The sequence below is a fragment of the Anolis carolinensis genome, chromosome 4 (genome assembly GCF_035594765.1).
Source record: "Anolis carolinensis isolate JA03-04 chromosome 4, rAnoCar3.1.pri, whole genome shotgun sequence".
Lineage (NCBI taxonomy): Eukaryota > Metazoa > Chordata > Lepidosauria > Squamata > Dactyloidae > Anolis > Anolis carolinensis.
Window position 1 is genome coordinate 188,947,041 of NC_085844.1, and position 25,772 is coordinate 188,972,812.

A 25,772-nucleotide genomic window follows, 5' to 3' on the forward strand; every position below is an offset into this window, starting at 1 on the left:
AAATGGAATAAAGTTGACCTTCGACAAATGCCAGTTCTAAGGCAGCACGAACGAGTAGTAGAGTTCAGGCCATTCCTGAAATATGTCATTTGTGCAAGTTTGTGTGTCTGAATGACAAGTCGTGAGCAACTGTGGCTGGTATCTAATGTATAACTTTTGATGACATCACCAGGAGCTGTCACTAGGTCTCGCTTTTTGTCCCAGAAACATCAGGGCCTGAGACAACTCTGAACTGTAACCTTTAATCTTGAAAGAGACTATCCAGTTTTAACAGAGGGACATTGGCAGGGGATGTAATAGAAGTGGATTCACAGAACTAGGTAAGGTCCAATCCAAAGGTCCAATTAGTCATACCTTGCTCCAATGCGATGAAACTTCATAGGGCTTTTCCACACAGCCATATAACTCAGAATATCACATATATGGAGAGATATAGATATAGATACACTCACATACACACTCACAATCCACAATATCTGCTTTGAACTGGGTTATCTGAGTCCACACTGCCATATAATCCAGTTCAATGTGGATTTTATATAGCTGTGTGGAAGGGGCCTTAGAGGTCTCAAGAAGTCATTAAAGGTAGACCCTGAACACAGCAGGCACCAGATCCTTATGAATTCCATGCATTCACTACTTCATCATCACTATCCAGTCCCTTGTTGAGACCCAAACTAAAAAAGTTTCTAGGCCAGAACTCATGCAGAACCCAGAGGCTGTTTAACGAATTGAATATGTAATAAAAATATTGAGTAGCTGTGGGGGCAGGAGGGATTCAAATGGGGTAAAATCTGCCTCTGACATTGATCTTTTTTTGTTTCCTTTTAAGATCAAGCAGCAGTGGGAGTATGTGCTATTCCAGTAGTTGCTGGAGTGAAATCCCCAAACAATTCTGACCAGTATAGCCAGTAGTAAGAAATGAGTTCCACTCCACCACCATTTTTCCCAGTCTTGCTATACAGAAAACACAAGTGGCCTTTAAACATTGTTCCTACACCCCAAGTTTTCTGCCACTGAAACAACTTCCTTCAACCCCTGCATTCTGTTGTGGCTCAGCTACAATATCTAACTCCAAGTGGGGGCTTTTGTATACAGATAAATAGGTAGCCATAAATAGAAGGGAGATGGAAAGAGGAAACCTTGCTGGTTTCTTGTTCTTTAACAGGATTGCTTCTCAAAGAAAAGAAGTTCAAAGCAGATGGTTAAAAATTACAATGAATGCCAATAAAAATTAGGAAACTGGCAAGAGGTGGATGGAAAGTGCAGGGGATTTGACAACATGAAGCTGTTTCTAATTCCAGACTTTAAAAATGAAGGCTGATAGGAGAATGGGAGAGTAAACAATTGCCATCCCACATTGGCTAAACTTGAATGAAATGACTCAGATACTAGTAGCAGCTGTTTCTTGGCTGAGTAATGAGTTGGAGAGATAAAATTCCAATTGTCACGGTTGTATTTATTGAACACTCTCCCCACCACACCACACCCCTCCCATTCCCACTTCATCAGCTGCTATAATCTGCATTATTTCACACATCAGTAAACTAGATTGTCAAGTGCAAAAACAGCTACAGTTCTGGCTTGGGTGTGCATGCTGCCCTGATGTAGCTATCTGAGACAATGATCTCACTATTCATATGGTGGTCCAGGAACTCGGAAGTTTCTTCTGCAATTTGCCCTGGAATTCGGAAATCTATGGTTGTTTGATCCCTTTGGGGGCTAGGTTGGGAAAGATTGTTTCTGGCTTCAGCACTACAACCAGTCCCTTGCAGGAACTGCAAGAAGTTCTCTTCTATGGAGCCATCTCTGCTTGGTAACCTGAGGTCCTCTTCAGGAGGCTGCTTGAAGAAACAAGTGAGGTGCTTGCTGAGTTCTCCTCGTATCTGTCGGTTGAGGCACCCGTAGAAGAAAGGATTGGAGGTGAAGGAAAAGTAGCCAATCCAAGTCACCACATTCTCTGTCTGCTGGCCAGGAAAATGGGAGCTCATCACAGAGTAGAGGTGAAAGGAGAAATACGGCAGCCAGCAAAAGAGGAATTGTCCTCCCACGGCCAGGAGGATGATGACTGCTTTCCCACCCCCAAACGTCCTCTGAGGGGTAGTCCGAGGGGCCCCTGAGCTAGTCACCATAGTGGATCTGCTGCTGAGGGATTCTGATCTCTGCCGTGGGGTATCCATCCAATTGGGAAGTGGGCCATGGTGCATGGCAGCTACCCTGGCCACTTTGAACATACTGCAATAGACAACCAAAATAATTGAGATGGGCAGAAGGAAGTAGAAAATAGCAAAGAAGACCACAAAAAATTTGCAGTAGGCACTCTGACTCCACTGCAAGGTGCAGGTTCGTCCATTGTAGGCTGGAGTACTGCTGACATGGTCTTGAGAAAGCCATCCCAGGATGGGGAGGAGGGACATGACTACTGCTTTAATCCAGACACCAGCTAGGACACAAGCCACCAGGCCTATGGTCATTTTCACTTCATAGCGCATGGGGTGCACCACATAATAATACCGTTCTACATTAATGGCTGAGACTGAGAGTATGCACATGGTAATGAAGCACACGCTTAAGAACAGGTAGGTACGACATATGGCATCCCCCATCACTGTGCCATCAAAGAAGGCTGAGCTGGACAGTATTGCCAGAGGCATCAGGGTGACAGCAGCCAGGAGGTCCACCAGGCAGAGGTGGAACACAAAGACAAACTTTCTCAGAGATGGGGTCTTGAGAATGACCGTCATAATGGCAACATTGCCTACTATGGCTGTCAAGTCAATCAAAAGCATGAAGAAAAGGCCTACAGATTCTGAAGCCACATCTCTGGTCTTGGTACCAAGGCTGGAATTGAGAAGCACAGAACTCTGGGGTGTCTGGAGAAGCTGCCTTACCCTGACAGAACTCTGCATCCACTGGGCAGGTAACGGAGGCTCCATGGAGACTAGCACCTCCTGTCACAAGTCCATCACCCATCCTATTCTGGGTTACCAGAGATTAATCACAGAGAATCAGTAGTTGTAGCAGCAAAAGAGCGACCCGGAACCCTGAGATGATATTTTGGTCATCTTCTGTGCTGGCATTAGAGCCCAACAGGATCGATGTGCCTCTGAGGGTGCCACTCAGTTTTAGAAGTCATTATGTATCACATTTAGCTAAACGTGTCCATTTTCAACTCATTCCAATGGTCCGTCATTGAATTGAATGGCATGGTGATGTCAAAAAATCACGGGACCTGTCCTGATATGAAAAGAAAGAAGCTTTCCTCACTCAAGGTGCAGGACATTCTTCTTCCCAGGGAATGTTAGCACCTAAAATGAAACATATTGATAGGTTAATCCACCTGTTGGCCAAAGTTCTTAAACATTTCCTAAAGACAGTCCTGTCAAGTTCACTCATTTACCAGAGCTTGGGAAAGTTACTGCTTTGAACTACACCTCCCAGAATCCTCTAGCCATGAAGGCCATGATCATTGCAGGGGCTAGGAATGTAGCCCTACAAAATAACTTTGGCAAGTTTTATCATAGTATCATAGAGTTAAAGGAGACCACAAGAGCCATCCTGTACAGTGCCTTGCCATGCAGGGATATACAATCAGCATTCCTGACAGATGGCTATCTCCTTGTTTGGAGGCTTAAAAGCCTCCAAACAAGGAGATTGTCACCAGGGCCGGTTGAACGTAGAGGCTGCTGAAGCGGCCGCTTCAGGCGCACGCCGGTAGGGGCACTGTCGAGGCATCGACAGCACCCCTGTAGCACCGCCGATGCCACCGCGCCGCTGCTGTTGAAGCTCCGCGCCAAACTGCACAGTGCAGATCGCCCATTTCGCCCAAGGCTGCTGGACACAGGCGCAGATCGGCTGGCCGATCTGCGCCTGCGTCCAGCAGCCTTGGGCGAAATGCACCTGCATCCAGCAACTTCGGGCGAAACGGACACACGCATGCGCGGGGCTTTGATCGCTCGTGTCCATGCGAGCAATCTACACTCTGCGCATGAGCACTGCACCATCGCCCAAAACGCAAGCGATCAAATCCGCACAGCGGTCTTGTGAGCGGTGCATGCACAAAACATCTTCCACATGGCGTGTGGGACTGGGACAACCATCAATAATACAACAGCCTTTTTACATAATCCAGGGGATACAACAGGTCTCCAGCAGCCTTCTGAGCAAGGTAATCCAGGCTGTCCGAATTAGTGACAAGTTACAACTAAACTTACAAGTCAATCTTACAGTAGTTTACCAAATGGATGGGCATTTGCTCTTGTGTTTTCATGTTTCCTAGCTTCTTAGTACTATAATCAGTTTTAGCTTTTTTCTTTGTTGTCAGGAGTGACTTGAGAAACTGCAGGTCGCTTCTGGTGTGAGATAATTGGCCATTTGCAAGGACGTTGCCCAGGGGACACCTGGATGTTTAATGTTCCCATCCTGTGGGAGGCATCTCTCATGTCACTGCATGGGGAGCTAGAGTTGACAAACGAGAGCTCACTCCCCTGATTTGAACCGCTAACCTTTTGGTCAGCAGTCCTGCCAGCACAAGGGTTTCTTATTTAAAAACTCAGTTTTAGCTAAGGCTATGTAATATCTTTGATTTTGTACTTGGGATCTGATTGCTGGATATAAATCACAGAACTGTGTTGGGTTCTATTACACCTAATTGAGCAGCATACCTCTCATAAAGGATTATGGAATTTAAAATTGGTGAGTAGAAGAATTCTGGTGTGATTATTTCTGAAAGAGAAAGACGGGGTATAAATAGAGTAAATCAATCAATAAAGTTGACTGTGTGTATCAATTGTACAATATTAAACAGTATAAAATATATAGAAGCATAGAATAAGAAATGGAAGTGGATGGGCCAATTTCTAATGTGTGTGTCCATTCTAATGTGTTAATTCTTTCATCTATGGAATCATATTTTTGTAGTAATGTGAGAAATTATTTCAAAAATGTGATATATTTAAATATTATTTTGTATATGCTTTCTTTAAAAGGACATGTTCTACCTTTTATTTCTTGGTTATTGGGGGGGGGGTTGGGGGGGGACACCAAAATCCTGTTTCGCTTACACTTGAAAATTTCCTTGGGCCGGCTCTGACTGTCACCACTCATCTCTGAATTTATCCTCTCAACCACATTGTGAAAAAGTAGGCAATGCAGGTCCCATCTCCTTCTAAGTTCTGGAATACTGTATCAAGAAACTTATTTGCCTTTAGAAACCAAAGCAGACTGAGGATTAGGAGCAGTAAAATGACTCCACTTCAAAGAATTCTAGTTCAGAGACTGCAAATAAGCTCAAAGCAGAAAGAATAAGAAGATTTACTAGAGGATGTTTCATGCCATCATTTCTTTAAGCAATATGTCAAGGACAGAACGCCACAAGATTCAAAGTAACAGAGTTTATTAGATTACAGAACTCAAAAATGCCCGTAAAACACAAGGGCCAGGCAGTTTTTGCCTTTAGGAGCAAAAAGGGGCAAAAGTAAATGTTCAAAAGATAAACCGGATTAAACCGGAGTTTAATCCGGGTAAAAACAAACTGCTTGCTTCAGCCTGGGTATAAACGAAACGAAAGCCAAGGAACAAAAGGTACAAAGAATGCAACTAATTGGCAGCAGATTCCTCTCTGCTGCCAACACTGTGCTTAGAGTAACTTGCGTCGCTCCCCCACACACACAGCAGACAGGATCTCCAACACGAGTAAATCAGCCAAGGATTGTAGCAGTTGAGTAGACCAGTTCCGTTCCGTAGATCAAAGCCAGAAGCAGACGTTTGTAGTTTTTCCAAGTCCAAGAAGAGGGGGAAGACAAGCCGTGGTCAGTTCAGTCCGAGTTCTCAAAGCAGGAGATGGCGTCCGTCAAGAAGACGACGGAAGGTCAAGCTAATAAGAGTAAGCACAGGTTTGCACAAACAAATGCCCACACAATCCCTCCCGCCGTCTGACCCTGGATTCCAATCAACTTACGTCACAGCACAGGAAAGCACACAAGTCTTCAGGGAAGCGTCCCACACACACACGGATCCCAAGCGTTTGCCCAGATTACCTTGCCCAACGCAATTTGCAATTGCTCCCAAGCCCCATTTTATGCCAGTTACAAATCTTCATCACTGTCAGCTGTCCTCCTTAACCCGGGCGTTTCCTCATCACTTTCCTCGTCAGAGCTGGAACACCTCTGACTACGCCCAACAGCATCTCCAGCTGTGGATCCCGTCCCATCCCTCCAGCTAAACCATGGGTCTAATCCTGAAGGTCCCCATTCATCTTCTGTCCCATCATGGCCAGTGGCACCCACTTCCTCCCTTACCCGAGTCCAATCCATCTCATCCTCCTCTGAGCTAACCAGCCCCTCCTCCATTCTCTCCGTAAACCCTTCGAAAGACTCCTCGTCAGATGGTGCTGCAAATATGTCTCGCAGTCTTTTTCTCTCTCGCTCCTCGAGAGTATCTGACTCTCGAGGAGTCTTACGCCCACGTCTGTCAGTAACAGAGCCATGAGGCTCAATCATAACACTATCCCCTCTCACAAAGGCCTCCTCCCCCGATGGCGAAGAAGTGGCAGTGATACCCTCCGCTATAGCACCACGACGACTAGAGGTATCAAGTTTCAACAGCGAACGATGAAAGACTGGATGGACCTTTAAACTAGACGGTAAACGCAAACGAAACGCAACAGAAGAAATCTTTTTAACGATAGGAAAGGGACCCAAATACTGAGGCGCAAACTTTCCCCCAGCCTGTTTAATATGTTTGGAAGATAACCACACCAAATCCCCTTCTTCCAACTCCTCCCCTGCCTGCCTGTGGCGGTCAGCCTGAGTCTTCTGCGTTGCCTTAGCTTCCAACAGTAAGCGACGGGCAACATCATGCAATGCAGCCATTTCCGAAGAGCGGTACACAGGGTCCGAAGAGACCACATTGGTCGACGGCGCCACACCTCCCCGTGGGTGAAAACCATAAGTTAGCTCAAATGGCGTATGCTGACTAGACGTGTGCACCGCATTGTTGTAAGCAAATTCCGCCACCGGTAACCACTTTACCCAAGCCGTGGGTTGATCTAAACAAAAACAACGCAGATACTGCTCTAAGAGCCCATTAACCCGTTCCGACTGTCCATCCGTTTGCGGATGGAAAGCTGAAGACACGTTTAACTTAGTCCCCAAACACTCATGGAAGTGTTTCCAAAAGCGTGACACAAATTGCGGAGCCCTATCTGAAATAATCACCTCGGGTGCTCCGTGCAAACGATAGATGTGCTTTGTAAATAGTAAGGCCAACGTAGGGGCCGCCGGAATGGTTGAACAAGGAATAAAATGAGCCAGTTTACTAAATAAATCCACCACCACCCAAATACAAGTATAACCCCCAGACTTAGGCAAATCTGAAATAAAATCCATGGAAATGATTTGCCATGGCCTCTCCGGAACAGGTAAAGACGATAACAACCCTCTAGGGCGCCCAACAGGCGTCTTACTCTGCTGACAAACGGCGCAGCTGTCACAAAAGCGCAGAATGTCTTGCCGCATCTTTGGCCACCAGTAGCTCCTGGTGATAAGCTGTACGGTCTTGAACCTGCCAAAGTGCCCAGCCATGGGTTCGTCATGGTGGGCTCTAATCACCTCCAACCTGAGGGTCCCTACTGGTACGTAAACCTGCCCCCTACGCACCAATACCCCGTCTTGATCCTGGAGATGCGGCAGTATGGTACGGTTACCTGCAGAGAGCAGCATCAGTTGCTCCTGAGTCCACACATCATCCTTCTGAGCCTCAAGGATCTGGTCATGTAACCCAAGCTCATTATCTACAACACACAGAGAGGCAATAGGCAAGATGGTCTGACATACTACCTGCTCATTGGTCTTAAATTCCGGCTTGCGGGATAAAGCATCGGCCCGCAAGTTTGCCTTCCCCTCCACGAACTGCACCTTGAAGTTAAACCTGGAGAAAAACAAAGCCCAGCGGATTTGACGCTGGTTTAACTTCTTTGCTGTTTGCAAGTGCTCTAAGTTCTTGTGATCAGATCTGACCACGATCTGGTGCCGTGCCCCTTCAAGCCAGTGCCGCCACACCTCAAACGCCACCTTAATCGCCAACAACTCCTTCTCCCATATGGTATAGTTCTGCTCGAAGGGTGTTAGTTGCCGCGAGTAAAATCCACAGGGACGCAAGGTCCCTGAGGAATCCTTCTGAGACAATACAGCCCCCAACGCGTAGCTAGAAGCGTCCGCTTCTACCACGAACGGTCTGTCAACATCAGGATGGGTTAGTATGTTGTCCGATTGAAAACTAGACTTTAGTTGTAGAAACGCCTCGTGAGCTTCCCGCCCCCACACAAATGGCTGTTTCTTGCGCAGAAGCTGCGTCAAAGGTACCGTGAGCTTTGCAAAATTCGGAATAAACTCCCGGTAGTAATTAGCGAAACCCAAGAACCTTTGTACATCCTTCTTAGTCTTCAGCTCCTGCCATGAGTTGACGGCGTCAACCTTATGTGGGTCCATTTTAAGTTCCCTACCTGACACTACATGACCTAGGAACTCCACTTCAGGCACATGAAAGACGCACTTGGAAGCCTTGGCGAAAAGCCCATTAGCCCGCAGTCGGTGCAGAACCTGCGTGACATGTTGACGATGTTCTTTCTCGTCCTTAGAAAAAATCAAGATATCATCCAAATAAATCACTAAAAATTGGTCAATTAGGTCCCTGAACACATCGTTCATGAACCTCTGGAATACCGCAGGAGCATTACAAAGCCCAAAAGGCATGACTCGGAACTCGTGGCATCCGAAACACGTGTTAAATGCCGTCTTCCATTCATCCCCTTCCCGTATACGGATTAAGTTATAGGCCCCCCGCAGGTCAAGCTTGGTAAAGACCTTAGCCCCTTGCACCCTTGATAACAGTTCCGAGATTAAAGGCAGCGGGTACCTATCCCGAATGGTGTATTTGTTTAGGATCCGATAATCGCAGACCAGCCTAAGTTCCCCAGTCTTTTTGGCTACAAAGAATACTGGTGCCGCAGTTGGAGAACTAGATGGGCGAATAAACCCCTTGGCTAAATTTTCATCTAGAAACTCCCGCAAAGCTTGCCTTTCCGGTACAGTCAAGGCATACAGCCTCCCTGCTGGCAGTTTCGCACCTTCTGCCAACTTGATGGCGCAATCATATGGCCTGTGCGGTGGTAATTTGTCCGCTTCTCTTTTACAAAATACATCAGAGAACTCCCCATACTCAGCAGGCACTCCCTCCATATCAGAATGAGTAACATTTAGAGTGCAACAATCCTGCCTCTTTAAGATCACTTTACGTGTTGCCCAATCTACATGTGGGTTTACTACAGCTAGCCAATCCATCCCCAGGATCACATCATATCTAGGCAAGCTCGTAATATCCCACACAAACGTTCCCGTTACTCCCTGCACCTCCCACGTTACTGCTGAGGTTTCATGGTTAACCACCCCAGTCTCCAGCAGTCTCCCATCTGCTCCTTCCACCCACACGTCGCATGCCTTGCGCACTCTAGGAATGCCATGCTTCCTAGCAAACTCAATATCTACATAGGAGACCGTAGCCCCTGAGTCCAGCAGTGCCAAAGTAGAAACAAGTTCCCTTCCCCCAACAGATAATGTAATGGGTACGAAAACATGCTTCCTCCCCTCAGTTGACTGCTTGAGGAGCCCTAGTGCGTTGGACTCACGTCGCACTAGGGCTGGCCTTTTCCCGAAAGCTGGGAAGGTTTCACATTACAATTTTTGGCAAAATGCCCAGCATTCCCACAGTACAAACACAAGCCCAGCTGCCTCCTACGGCTCTTTTCCTCTGTAGACAGCTTTTTAAAGACCCCAAGCTCCATGGGCTCTTCCCCCATCACCACAGGTGCCCTGGTTACATGCATGGGTGGCGCACACATTGCTTTTGAGTGTTTACGAGCCTCGAACCTTGCGTCTAAACGCAGCACCTTAGCTACTAAGGCGTCCCAGCTTTCAGCCGGCTCCAAGCGTGCTAATTCATCCTGGAGCATATCACTTAACCCGGCAGTAAATAAAAGCATGAATGCATTTTCCCCCCAATCCAGCTGGTGGCGATACAGGTTAAACTTATTTAAGTAATCCAAAACAGTCCCCTTTCCCTGTTTCAACCGATACAGAGCCCACCCAGCGTTCTCCGTGCGGAGAGGATCCCCAAAAGTATCAGTTAACAACTTTTTGAAATTATTCAAATTGTCCTTGACTGGGTCATTTCCCAAAATTAAATTAGTGGCCCATTGTCCTGCGGGACCGGTCAACAAACTCAAAATAAAGGCCACCTTGCTAGTGTCTGTAGGAAAAGCATGAGCACTGAGCTGAGAAAAATAAAGCTCCACTTGTGCCAAAAAGGTTGGCAACTTGCACCTGGTTCCGTCAAAGCGTTCAGGAGTCAAAACATGTCCTTTCACAGCCTGAGCTGTTTGGATAACGGTAAAAGCCGTTTGCAATTGGTCTACTTTGGCCCTTAACTCATCCATCGTCTTCCTGACGGGTTTATTGCTGCAATAAACTTTTTATGGGCGTTGGGCAATCTGTCAAGGACAGAACGCCACAAGATTCAAAGTAACAGAGTTTATTAGATTACAGAACTCAAAAATGCCCGTAAAACACAAGGGCCAGGCAGTTTTTGCCTTTAGGAGCAAAAAGGGGCAAAAGTAAATGTTCAAAAGATAAACCGGATTAAACCGGAGTTTAATCCGGGTAAAAACAAACTGCTTGCTTCAGCCTGGGTATAAACGAAACGAAAGCCAAGGAACAAAAGGTACAAAGAATGCAACTAATTGGCAGCAGATTCCTCTCTGCTGCCAACACTGTGCTTAGAGTAACTTGCGTCGCTCCCCCACACACACAGCAGACAGGATCTCCAACACGAGTAAATCAGCCAAGGATTGTAGCAGTTGAGTAGACCAGTTCCGTTCCGTAGATCAAAGCCAGAAGCAGACGTTTGTAGTTTTTCCAAGTCCAAGAAGAGGGGGAAGACAAGCCGTGGTCAGTTCAGTCCGAGTTCTCAAAGCAGGAGATGGCGTCCGTCAAGAAGACGACGGAAGGTCAAGCTAATAAGAGTAAGCACAGGTTTGCACAAACAAATGCCCACACAATCCCTCCCGCCGTCTGACCCTGGATTCCAATCAACTTACGTCACAGCACAGGAAAGCACACAAGTCTTCAGGGAAGCGTCCCACACACACACGGATCCCAAGCGTTTGCCCAGATTACCTTGCCCAACGCAATTTGCAATTGCTCCCAAGCCCCATTTTATGCCAGTTACAAATCTTCATCACTGTCAGCTGTCCTCCTTAACCCGGGCGTTTCCTCATCACTTTCCTCGTCAGAGCTGGAACACCTCTGACTACGCCCAACAGCATCTCCAGCTGTGGATCCCGTCCCATCCCTCCAGCTAAACCATGGGTCTAATCCTGAAGGTCCCCATTCATCTTCTGTCCCATCATGGCCAGTGGCACCCACTTCCTCCCTTACCCGAGTCCAATCCATCTCATCCTCCTCTGAGCTAACCAGCCCCTCCTCCATTCTCTCCGTAAACCCTTCGAAAGACTCCTCGTCAGATGGTGCTGCAAATATGTCTCGCAGTCTTTTTCTCTCTCGCTCCTCGAGAGTATCTGACTCTCGAGGAGTCTTACGCCCACGTCTGTCAGTAACAGAGCCATGAGGCTCAATCATAACACAATATGCATGCAGTTTTAAAGACGAACACTGGAAGACAGAAGTATCATCTCTCTAGTCCATGCTTCTATATTAATAGATGAACATTCAAAGTGTAACTTGTTACATCTAGCCTGCAGGTGAGGTACAAGAAATAGGTGATTCTCAAGATGTTCATGAGCTGAAGTTCTCAATTCCTGAGCATTGGCTATACTGGCTGGATCTGATGACATTTACAGTCCAATAATATCTGGAACACCACACATTCCCCACTTGTGATCTATTGGAAAGAGCCTGTGATGTAAATAGTTAACAGTAACACAGCTCACACGTGTCACTTAAAAAGGCATTACTTGAGCAAACACAATTGATTGATGAATCAATATCAGATAAATCCAATAGATTGAATGGGTCTGTTCTAGACAGAATAGATCCATAATAGACCATAAAATAAACTTTAGATTGTGAGCTGCATAATTCTAGAAAACAAAGAGTCACATAATGTTTATTAAATATAACAGCCTCCCCCCCCCCTTTTTGGCATCTTTGGTTCCAACTCTCCTGAAAGCATGTAGTACATTTGTTAGAACTTCAGGAAGTTACTTTCTAGCACACACCATCCAGCACAGAATGGGGACAACAGAAACATTTTTTCACCCCTGTAGCGGAATTATCTACCATTTCAGTAACAAATCTCCCAGCAGTGCTTTGAGGTAACTAGCTAATTAATAGTTACAACCAGTTAACTCTATTCAATCCATTTTTGCAATAATAAGGCTTAACTACATCACATTACAATTGTAGCTTAACAGAGGGCCAAAAGCCGAGAACCACGGCTGTAGAACAAAACTATGAGAACACTTGTATCTGTTTCAGGTAGTATGAACACAGGGGTTTCCCACATGGCCTATTTCAATAATTAATTACAAACCCAATGAGTGCACAACTTACCCTCTTGAGTGACACAGAAGAAAAGACAAGTTGGCTGCCCATTTTGCAATTGAGAAGGAGCTTGTTGCAATCCTGAACACAGTCCCCATGTACACCAGTTCATCAGACAGGCTTGAAACATAGAGTTGGGAGAGAAAAGTTTTTTTTTAAAAAAATACCTGTTTGGTCAGAGCAATTTTGGCCCAGCCCCCAAATAACAGATATAAAACATGACTGTGTTCTCCCTGTCTATGTGTCACAACTATCTTGGCACGACAGCTGAAGCCAAGCCATTCCCAGTGGTGGTACAGAATAGGGAGGGAACTTCCCAACTCATCTGGTCCAGTATTTTTCTGAGGCATTCCACAGCAACATCTGCTTGCAGAAGTTCAAATATAATAGATTCTTAGCCTACAGTGAGTTACTTCATCCCTGTTTCCAACCTGTTCATCCTCAACTTCCAGCACAACACCTGCTGTCTACACAGCAATCAGAAATGGAAGGTTTGTTGCCCTTTTTGCCCCAATCAGAATGAGGAGGAGGAGAAAGAGACTAGTTGCTTTAATGCATCCTTATGTCCAACCATGGGGACTGTTGCTTTCTCCTTATTACCTTTCCACTTTTATTTGAGAAGGAAAAATTAAAATACCACTTCAGAGGGAATACGGGTTTCCCCCCATTTTATCGCTGGATATCATATATTTCCCTCATGCCCATACTTCACATTTCTGCAGAACAAAATCACATAAAGTAGTGGTTTAAAATAACATGGGTTTCTGACATTCTCACCTAGCAACTCTCTTGACCCAGGAGCAATTGTGTAGGTCGGTAAACAGGATCTGATCGGACTGAAGAGACACCCACTCAAATGCATGAGGCACACACCCTCTTCCCAAATTCTTGCTCCATTCACACGGGTGTTGTGCATTTAATCGTCTCCCACTGTGCTGCCTCCAACATTGTAAAACAAAAGAACTCTCACATGTTGAACTTTGGGTTTCTTCTGCTGTTCCTTTCCCACCCATAGAAATATACATTCTGCATGAAGAACCAGTTACAGAGCAGCAGCAGAATGTCTCTGTTTGGTAAAGATGTGCTATTTCTGCTACCTACCTGGCTCCTGGTGCAGAATTCTCACCTTGTGCTACCCACCTGTACAGTGCTTGGAGAGATCCAGCAGTAGGCCTCAGCTTATGCCAGAAAAGAAACAGCAAGGATCTCGAAAGCAGAAGTGAATCTCTACTAGGTCTTGCTCATTCCTTTGCCCTGCTGCTAGTACATTACAGGACTTCCAATCTTCACAGGCAAAAAAAAGGATCTTCCCTACACAGTTCAGGTTCACATCCCTCTCTCCATTTTTATGTACACATTGTGAAGACTCAAATTATGTGGACTTGAAATTATGAAACATTTATGTCCTTTAGTCTCTATCATTTCATTCCCCCAGTTCTTCTCTCCCAGTCCATCACAGCTTCTTTGAAAGAATAGACTGTCTTGGTACCTTTCGCCAATTCATAAACACACACACACACACACACACATATAAATGCCCCACCTGGATGCCAGGAATACCCTGCCCTGCTGGCTTGTGCCTAACCAGAACCAGCCATCCTCTTTTACATCTGAGCCTCAGTCCATACCTTCTCTGTGCAGGCTTCCAGCATACTGGGTACCTCTCTCTGCTGCTGCTGCTTCTCCACAGTATCTGATGCACAGATCCACTGCAGTGAAGGGTGAGAGGCAGCCTGAAGCTTGGAGAGTGTCTCAGTTTCTGGGTCCTAGAAGCCTCCTGGTTCCCATCCCAGCCTTTAAAGAGTTCCAGGTTTCACACATGTACAGGCCTTCCCCAATGTGCCACAAGTCATAGGAACATTGAATTCAAACTTAAAAGAAGGGAGGGGGCACTGCTACGTTCAGAATAGCTAAAACATTCAGTTGTACTCTACCAAAACCAGTGGATGGTTGTGAATTAAAACATTTTGGTGGGAGGTAGGCTAAACTCTTGTCGGGCCTTCCCCTAATCCTCTGGAATCTAAGAGTACCATACATTTATTACCAGTACCTGAGTTCATGAAATATGTCTACCTGCCTGGAACTTTTTTTTAAAGCAAAAAATTTTGTGAGGTGTATCTAAAGGATTTTAACAATTTTAACACTTGGCTACACTTCAGTTTTGTCATGGCTTCACCTTAGAGAATCTTGAAATGTGCAATTTGGTGAGGTCCTTAGGACTTTTTTCCAGAAAGCTCCAGTGCTATAGTTCAGTTATAGTAGACTGGCAGAACGAAAATTTCCAGAATTTGGCACAATTAAGTTCTAGTGGTATCAAACTTCCCAAATCTCTACAATATTCCCTAAAACTGATCCAAACTTTCCCTGTTCCTCTCTGTGCGATAATTTGAGAGTTGCTTTTTGGACTATAACTCTCAGAATCTCATTGCAAGCATGGCCAACCTTAGTCCAACTGGTACTGGGGTCTGGGAATTTTTATTAAAAATCAATTACCCCAAGTTCTGCTCCAGACAGAGGGGCTGATTCAAGCAAAGTGAAGTCTTTCCATAGTAACATTGGACCTGATAGGGGCATCTTTCATTTTAATTACCATCATATAAATACAAGGCTACATTTCTGTGTGACTGTGCTCAAGTAAAACATTGCTAGTAAAGTCAATGGCTGTCTCCAAAGTTGTACCACATGGATACAGTCGAGTCTCACTTATCCAACATTCTGGATTATCCAATGCAGTCTGCCTCCCACCCGGATCCACAACTGTTTCCCTAGGCAGCAAGGACTGAACTTTTTATGGATTTAATTTTTGACAATGTTGTTACTGTTAGTGAGATAAAGGGTATATAAAAGATTAATCTACAAACAAAAGAAATTATTAATATCCAGGAATGCTGGTTACAAAATGTTTTAGGTGTACTTACACCAAATGAAAATAAGCTCAAATATTAAAAATAGGATCTACAAATGTATGTAGAAAAGGTTTATGAGTATCCGCACTAACTGAAGTAAGTGCGGCCAGCTTCTGGTCAAAGGAAATCCAGTATAATGCCAAGTTTTAAACTTTGTGTTTTAAAATACATTATAACTGTACCCTCAATTCACTTCTGACACAATAAATAAATACTGAAATAAGTGTAAATAATGTAATGAAAATGTACGAGAAGTGAGGATAATAAAAACTGAATAAAAATTGTAAACACGTGACCTCGAAATTTGCCCCTTCTCTCCTTTTCATATGTCTTTTAGAGAAGATGCAAAATTACTTACAGCATTTTGGGTGCTGAAGTGAACAAGGCAACGAGGTTAATGCTCTGTCCTCGAACCTAGTTGCCCAGGAAGGACTCACTAGGAGGCAGTCATGGATCAGACAGGCTTTCAGCTATGCTTTGGGTTCCAAAGAGGGAGGTATGAATTTCATGACATTATTAAAATCTCATTAATATTTGGCATGTCATTACTTAAGCAATATAAAACTTGCTAGAAGCAGATTTTAAAGAAGGCCCATTAAAATTTGGAAAGAGGAATAAGTTTTTAAAAAGCTGTCTCTTATAGTGCTATTTTAACTAGCCATTGATAGGTCTGGCAGCAGAGAGCCCCAAGGGAGTAATTTTATCGAAGATACGAAGCTCCATTGAAGCCATTTATTCCTTTTGGGGAGACTTCTCAGGCAGCGTGTGTGTGCATACTTTCAAGTTGCCTATGGACTTACGGTGACCCATGAACTTCATGGTGTTTTCTTCGACAAGGAACACTCAGAAGTTTTTTTCCCCTTTCTCTAAAATATATAGCCTACAGCAGTGGTTCTCAACCTATGGGTCCCCAGACGTTTTGGCCTTCAACTCCCAGAAATCCAAACAGCTGCTAAACCGGTTGGGATTTCTGGGAGTTGTAGACCAAAACAGACTAGGGTTGGGGGGGGGGCACTTGGGCTCATAGGCTACAACTGCCTCCTTGTACCTTAAGGGACAGGTATTTGGCTTGAAGTCTAACTCCTCTTCATATTGCCAAGTGCTCCTGCTAAACATGTAGTTAGCATTCTTGGCACACTGTTTCCAGTGCTCTTGTAGGAGGTTATGCCATTCCAGTGCTAGAGCTAAACTCAAGGCATTTGGTGTTGGTCTGGACTCAGATATCAGACTTAAGAAGCTCAAAAGTGTCAGGATTTTCAGGTTCCAGGGCTTCCTGGTTTTTCATTGCTGCTTGGGTTCATTGTCCTTTCTGCTCAATTGGTTACAGAGGTTACTTGGTTTTTGTGGATTTCTAGGTCAAGACACCAATTTTAATTGAAAGAATATACACACTGTTTTACAGAAGACTTAATGGAAAGCTCCTGTTTGAAAATACATTATCTTGCCAGCTTTAAAATATCAACCAAAACCAGTCATGTCTGAACTAGAATGAACCATTGGCAAAACTGTGTGTAATGGGAATGCACATAGCTTGCTGTGGGACTCCCATTTCTCTTTCATCTCCTGAATTACACCGCAGTATGTGCAAATAATAACAATAAGGAGCCCCTGGTGGCGAAGTGGGTTAAACCGCTGAGCTACTGAACTTGCAGAGCTACTGAACTTGCTGACTGAAAGATCGGCAGTTTTAATCAGTGGAGCGGGGTGAACTCCCGTTGTTAGCCCCAGCTTCTGCCAATCTAGCAGTTCGAAAACATGCAATGATGGAGCTGTCCTTCCTTGTTCTCACCAAACAATTAGATATGCTTGCCTTACCATAACTAAAGGGGCCCCCGGTGGGGCAGTGGGTTTAACCGCTAAGCTACTGAACTTGCTGACCAAAATGTCAGTGGTTCAAATCTGGGGAGCAGGGAGAGCTCCCGCTGTTAGACCCAGCTTCTGCCAACCTAGCAGTTTAAAATCCTGCAAATATGGGTAGATCAACAGGTACCGCTCCAGCGGGAAGATAACGGTGCTCCATGCAGTCATGCCGGCCACATGACCTTGGAGGTGTCTACAGACAACGCCGGCTCTTTGGCTTAGAAATGAAGATGAGCACCAACCTTTACCTTTACTATGTGCAAATACATCTCTGTCACCATGAGGACAAGAGGCTTTGTTTTAAGTGAGAGTTGGAAACCTCTGCATGGGCACTCCCCCTTCCATTTTCAAAACATGTGCTTCTGAGTGAATAAAAGGCAAAATAGACATAATTATGCTTATGTCCATCTGCTGCTATCCTCTCAAGCAAGCAAAAAACCTGGGGTATGGAAAGAAAGTCCTGTGTACCACTGAGACCTTCCTCCAGGTGGGAAGAGATCTATGCTCCTATTTAGGGATGTGCTGCTGCTGCTTTATTTATATCCATCCCTTACTTTTCTCTTGCATCATGTTCTCAAAAAATGACAAAAATAGCAACAGCCAGGGGCTGCTGCCATTTTCCCACAGCCGTGGCCAGCCACAGACTGCTGTAGCATTTCAGAGCCTTCCTGCCCACACAGTTAGACGTTTAACAGCTGCTGACACCCTAGAAGAGCGAGAGTGAAAGAGGCTGAGCGCCTCACATCCTTTGTAACTGCCAAGCCACCCCCCATTTATCGAGGCTCTCCGCCTGGAGAAAGCAATGTATATTCATGCTGCAGCCACTACTGATCACGTGCACCTATTGCTAGGTTACAAGGACCCAAAAATAAATCCTTCCAAACTAGATTAGAACAGAGGGACCTTGCATGAACTGTGTTCCCAGCACTGTAGTAGGGGACCCAGAGCTAGATATACTGCAGATGTTAATGAGAGGAATAACAGGGGGAAGCACAGGGAAGCCTCCGATGGAGGAAAATGGGTCTCCCTGACCCAGGGATCTTCCTCTGGGGGCACATATTCCTCTGTGTGGTGGACAGTGTTCTTGTTTTACTCTCATAGTCGCTGCAGAGGGCAGTAGAGCTCAGTTGTGTTACACCAGTTTGGAAAGAGGTCAGGTGTACACTGCAGGGCTCTTGTGCTGGTGTTTTGATGCAATCCTGGCTACACCTATAAGGATATCTTTGGGGTCAGAATTCTTCCCCCTTCAAGAGCTCCTCATCTGGCATTGGAAGACTATGAATACACTATTATAGAAAATAAACAAACAAGAATCCTAAACCTACAATTGAACAATATCTTTTATGAATCAGTGAAAAAGACACGCATATATGTATTTTTTCCCCAGTTCTCCAGACCTCTTTTTCATGTTTGGTAATGGAAAAAGCAAGAGTCAGAAATATATCCAAAATTCCCAAACCCTGGGCTGATGTTAGGACCATGAAGTCTGTAGTCTAGACTCAAGGAATGGGGATGCCTGCAAGATTAACTCAACATGCTATGGTAATTTTTATATACAGTAGAGTCTCACTTATCCAACACTCGCTTATCCAACATTCTGGATTATCCAACGCATTTTTGTAGTCAATGTTTTCAATATATTGTGATATTTTGGTGCTAAATCCATAAATACAGTAATTACTACATAACATTACTGCGTATAGAACTACTTTTTCTGCCAAATTTGTTGTCTAACATGATGTTTTGGTGCTTCATTTGTAAAATCATAACTTAATTTGATGTTTAATAGGCTTTTCCTTAATCCCTCCTTATTATCCAACATATTCACTTATCCAACATTCTGCCAGCCCATTTATGTTGGATAAGTGAGACTCTACTGTATATATATATATATATATATATATATATATATATATATATATATATAAAATTTATCAATATATAATATACTAGCTGTGCCCGGCCACGCGTTGCTGTGGCGAAGTCTGGTGGTATGGGAAATAAAGTATTGAGGAATTGGTGGTAGTTAAGGTCAAGGGTAAAGGTTTTCCCCAGACATTAAGTCCAGTCATGTCTTACTCTGGGGGTTGGTGCTCATCTCCATTTCTAAGCCGAAGAGCCGGCGTTGTCCGTAGACTCCTCCAAGGTCATGTGGGATGACTACATGGAGCGGCGTTACCTTCCCGCCGGAGCAGTACCTATTGATGCACTCACATTTGCATGTTTTTGAACTTCTGGGTTGGCAGAAGCTGGGGCTAACAGTAAAGGCTCACTCTGGTCCCCCAATTCAAACCTGCGGCCTTTCAGTCCAGAAGTTCAGCAGCTCAGCACTTTAACACGCTGCGCCATCAGGGGATATTATTTCCTAAAGGTTGTGAATATATAATATTTCTGATTGGTTTTTTTTGTTTGTTGGAGGCAAGTATGAATGCTGCAATTAGGAAAAATGATTAGGATGTAATGGCCTTGCAGCTTTAAAGCCTGGCTGTTTCCTCCCTGAGTGAATTTTTTGTGGGGAGGTGTTAGCTGGCACTGATTGTTTCCTGTCTGGAATTCCCTTGTTTTCAGAGTGGTGTTGTTTGCGATATTTTATGTGCTTCTACTGTCTGTGGCCCTGAGAAAACAGAGGAGTTGCCAGACTTTGATGATGGGAATACTTTGTTGGGAGGTGTTAGCTGGCCCTGATTGTTTCCTGTGTGGAATTCCCCTGTTTATTTACTGTCCTGGTTTTAGAGATTATATTGTTCTGCATTATTCTATCCCAGTAATTATTTCATATTAAAGAAGAATCTCACTTATCCAACATTCACTTATACAATGTTCTGGATTATCCAACGCAGTCTGCCTTTTCATAATCAATGTTTTTGTAGTCAGTGTTTTAAATTCATTGTGATATTTTAGTGGTAAATTTGTAAATACAATACAGTAGAGTCTCACTTATCCAACATAAACGTGCCGGCAGAATGTTGGATAAGCGAATATGTTGGATAATAAGGAGGGATTAAGGATAAGCCTATTAAACATCAAATTAAGTTATGATTTCACAAATTAAGGACCAAAACATCATGTTAGACAACAAATTTGGAAGAAAAAGTAGTTCAATACACAGTAATTCTATGTAGAAATTACTGGATTTATGAATTTAGCACCAAAATATCACGATATATTGAAAGCATTGACTACAAAAATGCGTTGGATAATCCAGAACGTTGGATAAGTGAGTGTTGGATAAGTGAGACTCTACTGTAAATACTACATAGCATTACTGCGCATGGAACTACTTTTTCTGTCAAATTTGTTGTATAATATGATGTTTTGGTGCTTAATTTGTATAACGATTACCTAATTTGATGTTTAATTGGCTTTTCCTGAATCCCTTCTTATTATCCAACATATTCACTTATCCTGCCGGCCTGTTTACGTTGGATAAGTGAGACTCTACTGTATATTTCTAATCTTATATTATCTGCTCAGAACTGGATTATATGAGGCCCCTTCTTCACAGCTGTATAAAATGCACACTGAAGTGGAGTCAAGATAATCCAGTGCGGAGTCAAGATAATCCAGTGCAAAGCAGATAATATAAAATTATAAATGGATTATATAGTTGTGTGGAAGGGCCTTGAGTCTACACTGCCATATAATCCAGTGCAAATTAGATAATCTGTGGAAGAAGACTCAGTGAGGCCTAAATCTGCCTGTCCCCTAACTGAAACCTGGCTGTCCCTTGGTTGCTAGGCAACCAAGTGGGCAGAGATTAGCCCTCTAAACTGGCAGCAATTGGATAAAAAAAATTATTGCTCTCCCTCTAATTAGGACTTTATTTTTCTTTTCTTTTTGTTGTATCAACCTTGAGGCGTGGATGATGGGTTGTGTTGTCAAATTTTGAGGTTGGGGGGCCTGTACTTTTGTTGTTTTGTGAATTGCCGTGATGCCGTCACTTTTATATATATAGACTAGCTGTGCCCGGCCACGCGTTGCTGTGGCGAAGAATGGTGGTATGGGAAATAAATTATTGAGGAATTGGTGGTAGTTAAGGTAAAGGGTAAACGTTTTCCCCTGACATTAAGTCCAGTCATGTCTGATTCTGAGGGTTGGTGCTCATCTCCATTTCTAAGCCGAAGAGCCGGCGTTGTCTGTAGACTCCTCCAAGGTCATGTGGGATGACTGCATGCAGCGGCGTTACCTTCCCGCCGGAGCAGTACCTATTGATGCACTCACATTTACATGTTTTTGAACTTCTGGGTTGGCAGAAGCTGGGGCTAACAGTGGGGGCTCTCTCCGCTCCCCCAATTCAAACCTGCGGCCTTTTGGTCCAGAAGGTCAGCAGCTCAGCGCTTTAACATGCTGTGCCATCAGGGGATATTATTTCCTAAAGGTTGTGAATATACAATATTTCTGATTGTTTTTTGGGTTTTTTTTGTCTGTTGGAAGCAAGTATGAATGCTGCAATTAGGAAAAATGATTAGGATGTAATGGCCTTGCAGCTTTAAAGCCTAGCTGTTTCCTCCCTGAGTGATTTTTTGTTGGGAGGTGTTAGCTGGCCCTGATTCTTTCCTGTCTGGAATTGCCTTGTTTTCAGAGTGGTGTTGTTTGCGATATTTTATGTGCTTCTACTGTCTGTGGCCCTGAGAAAACAGAGGATTGGCCAGACTTTGATGATGGGAATACTTTGTTGGGAGGTGTTAGCTGGCCCGGATTGTTTCCTGTGAGGAATTCCCCTATTTTCAGAGTGTTGTTCTTTATTTAGCGTTCTGATTTTAGAGATTGTATTGTTCTGTTTTATTATACCACATTAATTTTTATATATTCTGATTTTAGTGTTTTTGAATACTTGGAGCCAGATTGTATTCATTTTCACGGTTGACCGCAACATAATAATAATAATAATAATAATAATAATAATAATAATAATAGTAGTAGTAGTAATGATAGTAATGATAGTAATAATAATGACTTTGGCAATACATAGTGCTTCACTGCCTTCTCAGCTTCCTTTCTGGAAGAATCCTTTCTTGGGAGGTGTTAGCTGGCCCTGATTGTTTCCTTTGTGGATTTTCCAATTTCCTTGCTTTATTCACTTTCTTTATTTCTTTATTACTGTCCTGGTTTAGAGATTATATTGTTCTGCATTATTCTATCCTAGAAATTATTTCATATCAAAGTAGAATCTCACTTATCCAACATTCGCTTATACAATGTTCTGGATTATCCAACGCAGTCTGCCTTTTCATAATCAATGTTTTTGTAGTCAGTGTTTTAAATTCATTGTGATATTTTACTGGTAAATTTGTAAATACAGTACAGTAAAGTCTTACTTATCCAACATAAGTGGGCTGGCAAAATGTTGGATAAGCAAATATGTTGGATAATAAGGAGACGTTAAGGAAAAGCCTATTAAATATCAAATTAAGTTATGATTTCACAAATGAAACACCAAAACATCATGTTAGACAACAAATTTGGCAGAAAAAGTAGTTCAATACGCAGTAATGCTATGTAGTAATTACTGTATTTATTAATTTAGCACCAAAATATCACGATATATTGAAAACATTGACTACAAAAATGCGTTGGATAATCCAGAATGTTGGATAAGCGAGTGTTGGATAAGTGAGACTCTACTGTAATTACTACACAGCATTACTGCGCGTGGAACTACCTTTTCTGTCAAATTTGTTGTATAATATGATGTTTTGGTGCTTAATTTGTATAATGATTACCTAATTTGATGTTTAATCAGCTTTTCCTGAATCCCTTATTATCCAATATATTTACTTATCCTGCTGGCCTGTTTATGTTGGATAAGTGAGAGTCTACTGTATATTGATAATCTTATATTATCTGCTTAGAATTGGATTATATGAGGCTCCTTCTTCACAGCTGTATAAAATGCACACTGAAGTAGATTATATGGCAGTGTGGAGTCAAGATAATCCAGTGCAAAGCAGATAATATAAGATTATAAATGGGTTATATAGCTGTGTGGAAGGGCCTTGAGTCTACACTGCCATATAATCCAGTGCAAATTAGATAATCTGTGGAAGAAGCCTCAGTGAGGCCTAAATCTGCCTGTCCCCTAACTGAAACCTGGCTGTCCCTTGGTTGCTAGGCAACCAAGTGGGCAGAGATTAGCCCTCTAAACTGGCAGCAAATGGATAAAAACAATTATTGCTCTCCCTCTAATTAGGACTTTATTTTTCTTTTCTTTTTGTTGTATCAACCCTGAGGCATGTGTGATGGGTTGTGTTGTCAAATTTCGAGGTTGGGGGGCCTGTAGTTTTGTTGCTTTGTCCGCTGCCCTGATGCCATCACTCTTTTATATATATAGATTGTATATACATATAATATTGATAATAATATTATAATGTAATACAATATTATACTAATAATACAATATAATAATATTAATTATATATTATATATTAAATGTAACATTACAAATAATATTACCATATAATGATATAGTACAATATAGTAATTTAATGCTTATATTGTGCTATGCTAGTAATATATTGTATGTACATTTGATTTGTAAGTCGCTCTGAGTTCCCTGTAGCTTGACGGGCCTTCCTCTTGGCACGTTTCTCCCTTAAGCCCTCCATTCATGCCTCTTCGAACTCCAACCCTGACCAGGACCGCCTTCCACCTGGAAACCGATGTCCTCACTGTGGGAGAACATGCAAATCAAGAATAGGTCTCTTCAGCCACCTAAGAACCCACCCCCAAGACACCAAAGATGGAAGACAATCCTCCTCGAACTACAAGGTATCGCCTAAGTAAGTAAGTAAAGTAAGTAATAAATGTAGCAAATAAATAAATCAATAAGTGGTTTCTGGCTGCTTTTGTACACTTGGGTTAATGTTGCAGGCATCCCTATTCCTTGAGTGGTTTCTGGCTGCTATGTGAAGACATGGGCAATGGCAAAAGGTTTTCCTGGTGTTTGGGGTGCGCAAAGGAAGCCGGATGGTGTCCATTAGTGGTCATAGGTAGAGCAGTGCCTTGTAGCCATCCTGATGCTATTGGCCAACTAAGGCAAATATGTGCAAGGAGGTAGTGAACCTCCTTACAGTAGTTACACTGGCAAAAATGCAGATTACAGTATGTCATCTTAAATCATCGACAGGATTCTTAAAATGGAAATATTTTCTAAGTGAATGGTACTAGTTGATGTTGCAGGTCTCATAATATTATTGGCAATGGCTGATCTTTATTCCTGAAAAGTGAGAGGATGGCTGCAGCTCAAATTTGCTTCTGGTCCTGAGATGGTATAGAGTAGAATGCTGTTGCACAGTATGGGAAGTGGTCCAGTGAAAAAGAAGGTACTGTTTCCCTCTGGGAAACCTGTGTTCATTAATCTCTGTTACTGAAACAGCATGTCTAATCAATAAGAACAATGTGTAAATGCAAGGTCTGGAATTCCTCTTTCTATCCATAAAGGCTGGGTTATTTGGGGACAACTCGTCCTACGGACAGGCAACAAAATGTGTGTTCTTTGTCATCTACACAGATTCTTTCTTTTCTTTTTTTTGTATAAAAGCCGGAATTGCACTATTGCCTGTTAACAGAGAACAACTGAACCCATGTGAAAACAGCATTTGAATAAAGGGATGTTGAGGGTCTAGAGATCTTCGATAGTAAGCAGCCCTGCTACTTGTGTCTAAGTCTGATGAAAATGATTTTTAAAAGACATCTGTTTTTTCTCTAATGAAGTTATGGCAAAGATTAGATTCCCATACTGTCAGGGGAAGTTCTCTAACTTAAAAGAAAAAGCATATAAAGACAATAACATTTTTAAGCAGCCATATAGGATATATGAGGGTGACAGTTAGAGATGTCTGTTGAGCCTATTAGAAGTCAGACAACATTTCCATCTTGTCTTCTGTGCCATCAGCTGAAGGCCCCTTCCCCTATCACCAACTGACGCTCTGGGGTGAAGAGGGGAAGCTGGGAAGACATTTCCATCTTGTCTTCTGTGCCATCAGCTGGAGGCCCCTTCCCCATCACCAAGTGACGCTCTGGGGTGAAGAGGGGAAGCTGGGAAGACATTTCCATCTTGTCTTCTGTGCGATCAGCTGGAGGCCCCTTCCCCATCACCAAGTGACGCTATGGGGCGAAGAGGGGAAGCTGGGGAGACATTTCCATGTAGTCTTCTGTGCCATCCTCTGGAGGCCCCTTCCCCTATCACCAACTGACACTCTGGGGTGAAGAGGGGAAGCTGGGAAGACATTTCCATCTTGTCTTCTGTGCCATCAGCTGGAGGCCCCTTCCCCATCACCAAGTGACGCTCTGGGGTGAAGAGGGGAAGCTGGGAAGACATTTCCATCTTGTCTTCTGTGCGATCAGCTGGAGGCCCCTTCCCCATCACCAAGTGACGCTATGGGGCGAA

The 25,772-nt window shown here is 43.5% G+C and overlaps 1 protein-coding gene across 4 annotated transcripts; it reads right to left on the reverse strand.

Annotated features, from left to right (window-relative positions):
- Nucleotides 1–1,438: 1,438 nt before the first annotated feature.
- On the reverse strand, nt 1,439–15,424 carry gpr61 (G protein-coupled receptor 61). Of its 4 annotated transcripts, XM_062978403.1 has the most exons (4): nt 14,246–15,383; nt 12,627–12,737; nt 4,665–4,725; nt 1,439–3,308 (listed from the first exon to the last, which is right to left on the reverse strand). In XM_062978403.1, the coding sequence occupies exon 4, from the start codon at nt 2,934–2,936 to the stop codon at nt 1,572–1,574; it is 1,365 nt and encodes a 454-aa protein (XP_062834473.1). In that variant the 5' UTR covers nt 2,937–3,308; nt 4,665–4,725; nt 12,627–12,737; nt 14,246–15,383; the 3' UTR covers nt 1,439–1,571. The 4 variants fall into 4 exon arrangements, 3 of the variants coding, with proteins under 3 accessions (XP_062834473.1, XP_003220279.1, XP_062834474.1); XM_003220231.4 differs by lacking the exon at nt 4,665–4,725; XM_062978404.1 differs by lacking the exons at nt 4,665–4,725; nt 14,246–15,383 and adding an exon at nt 14,161–14,183.
- Nucleotides 15,425–25,772: the final 10,348 nt, after the last annotated feature.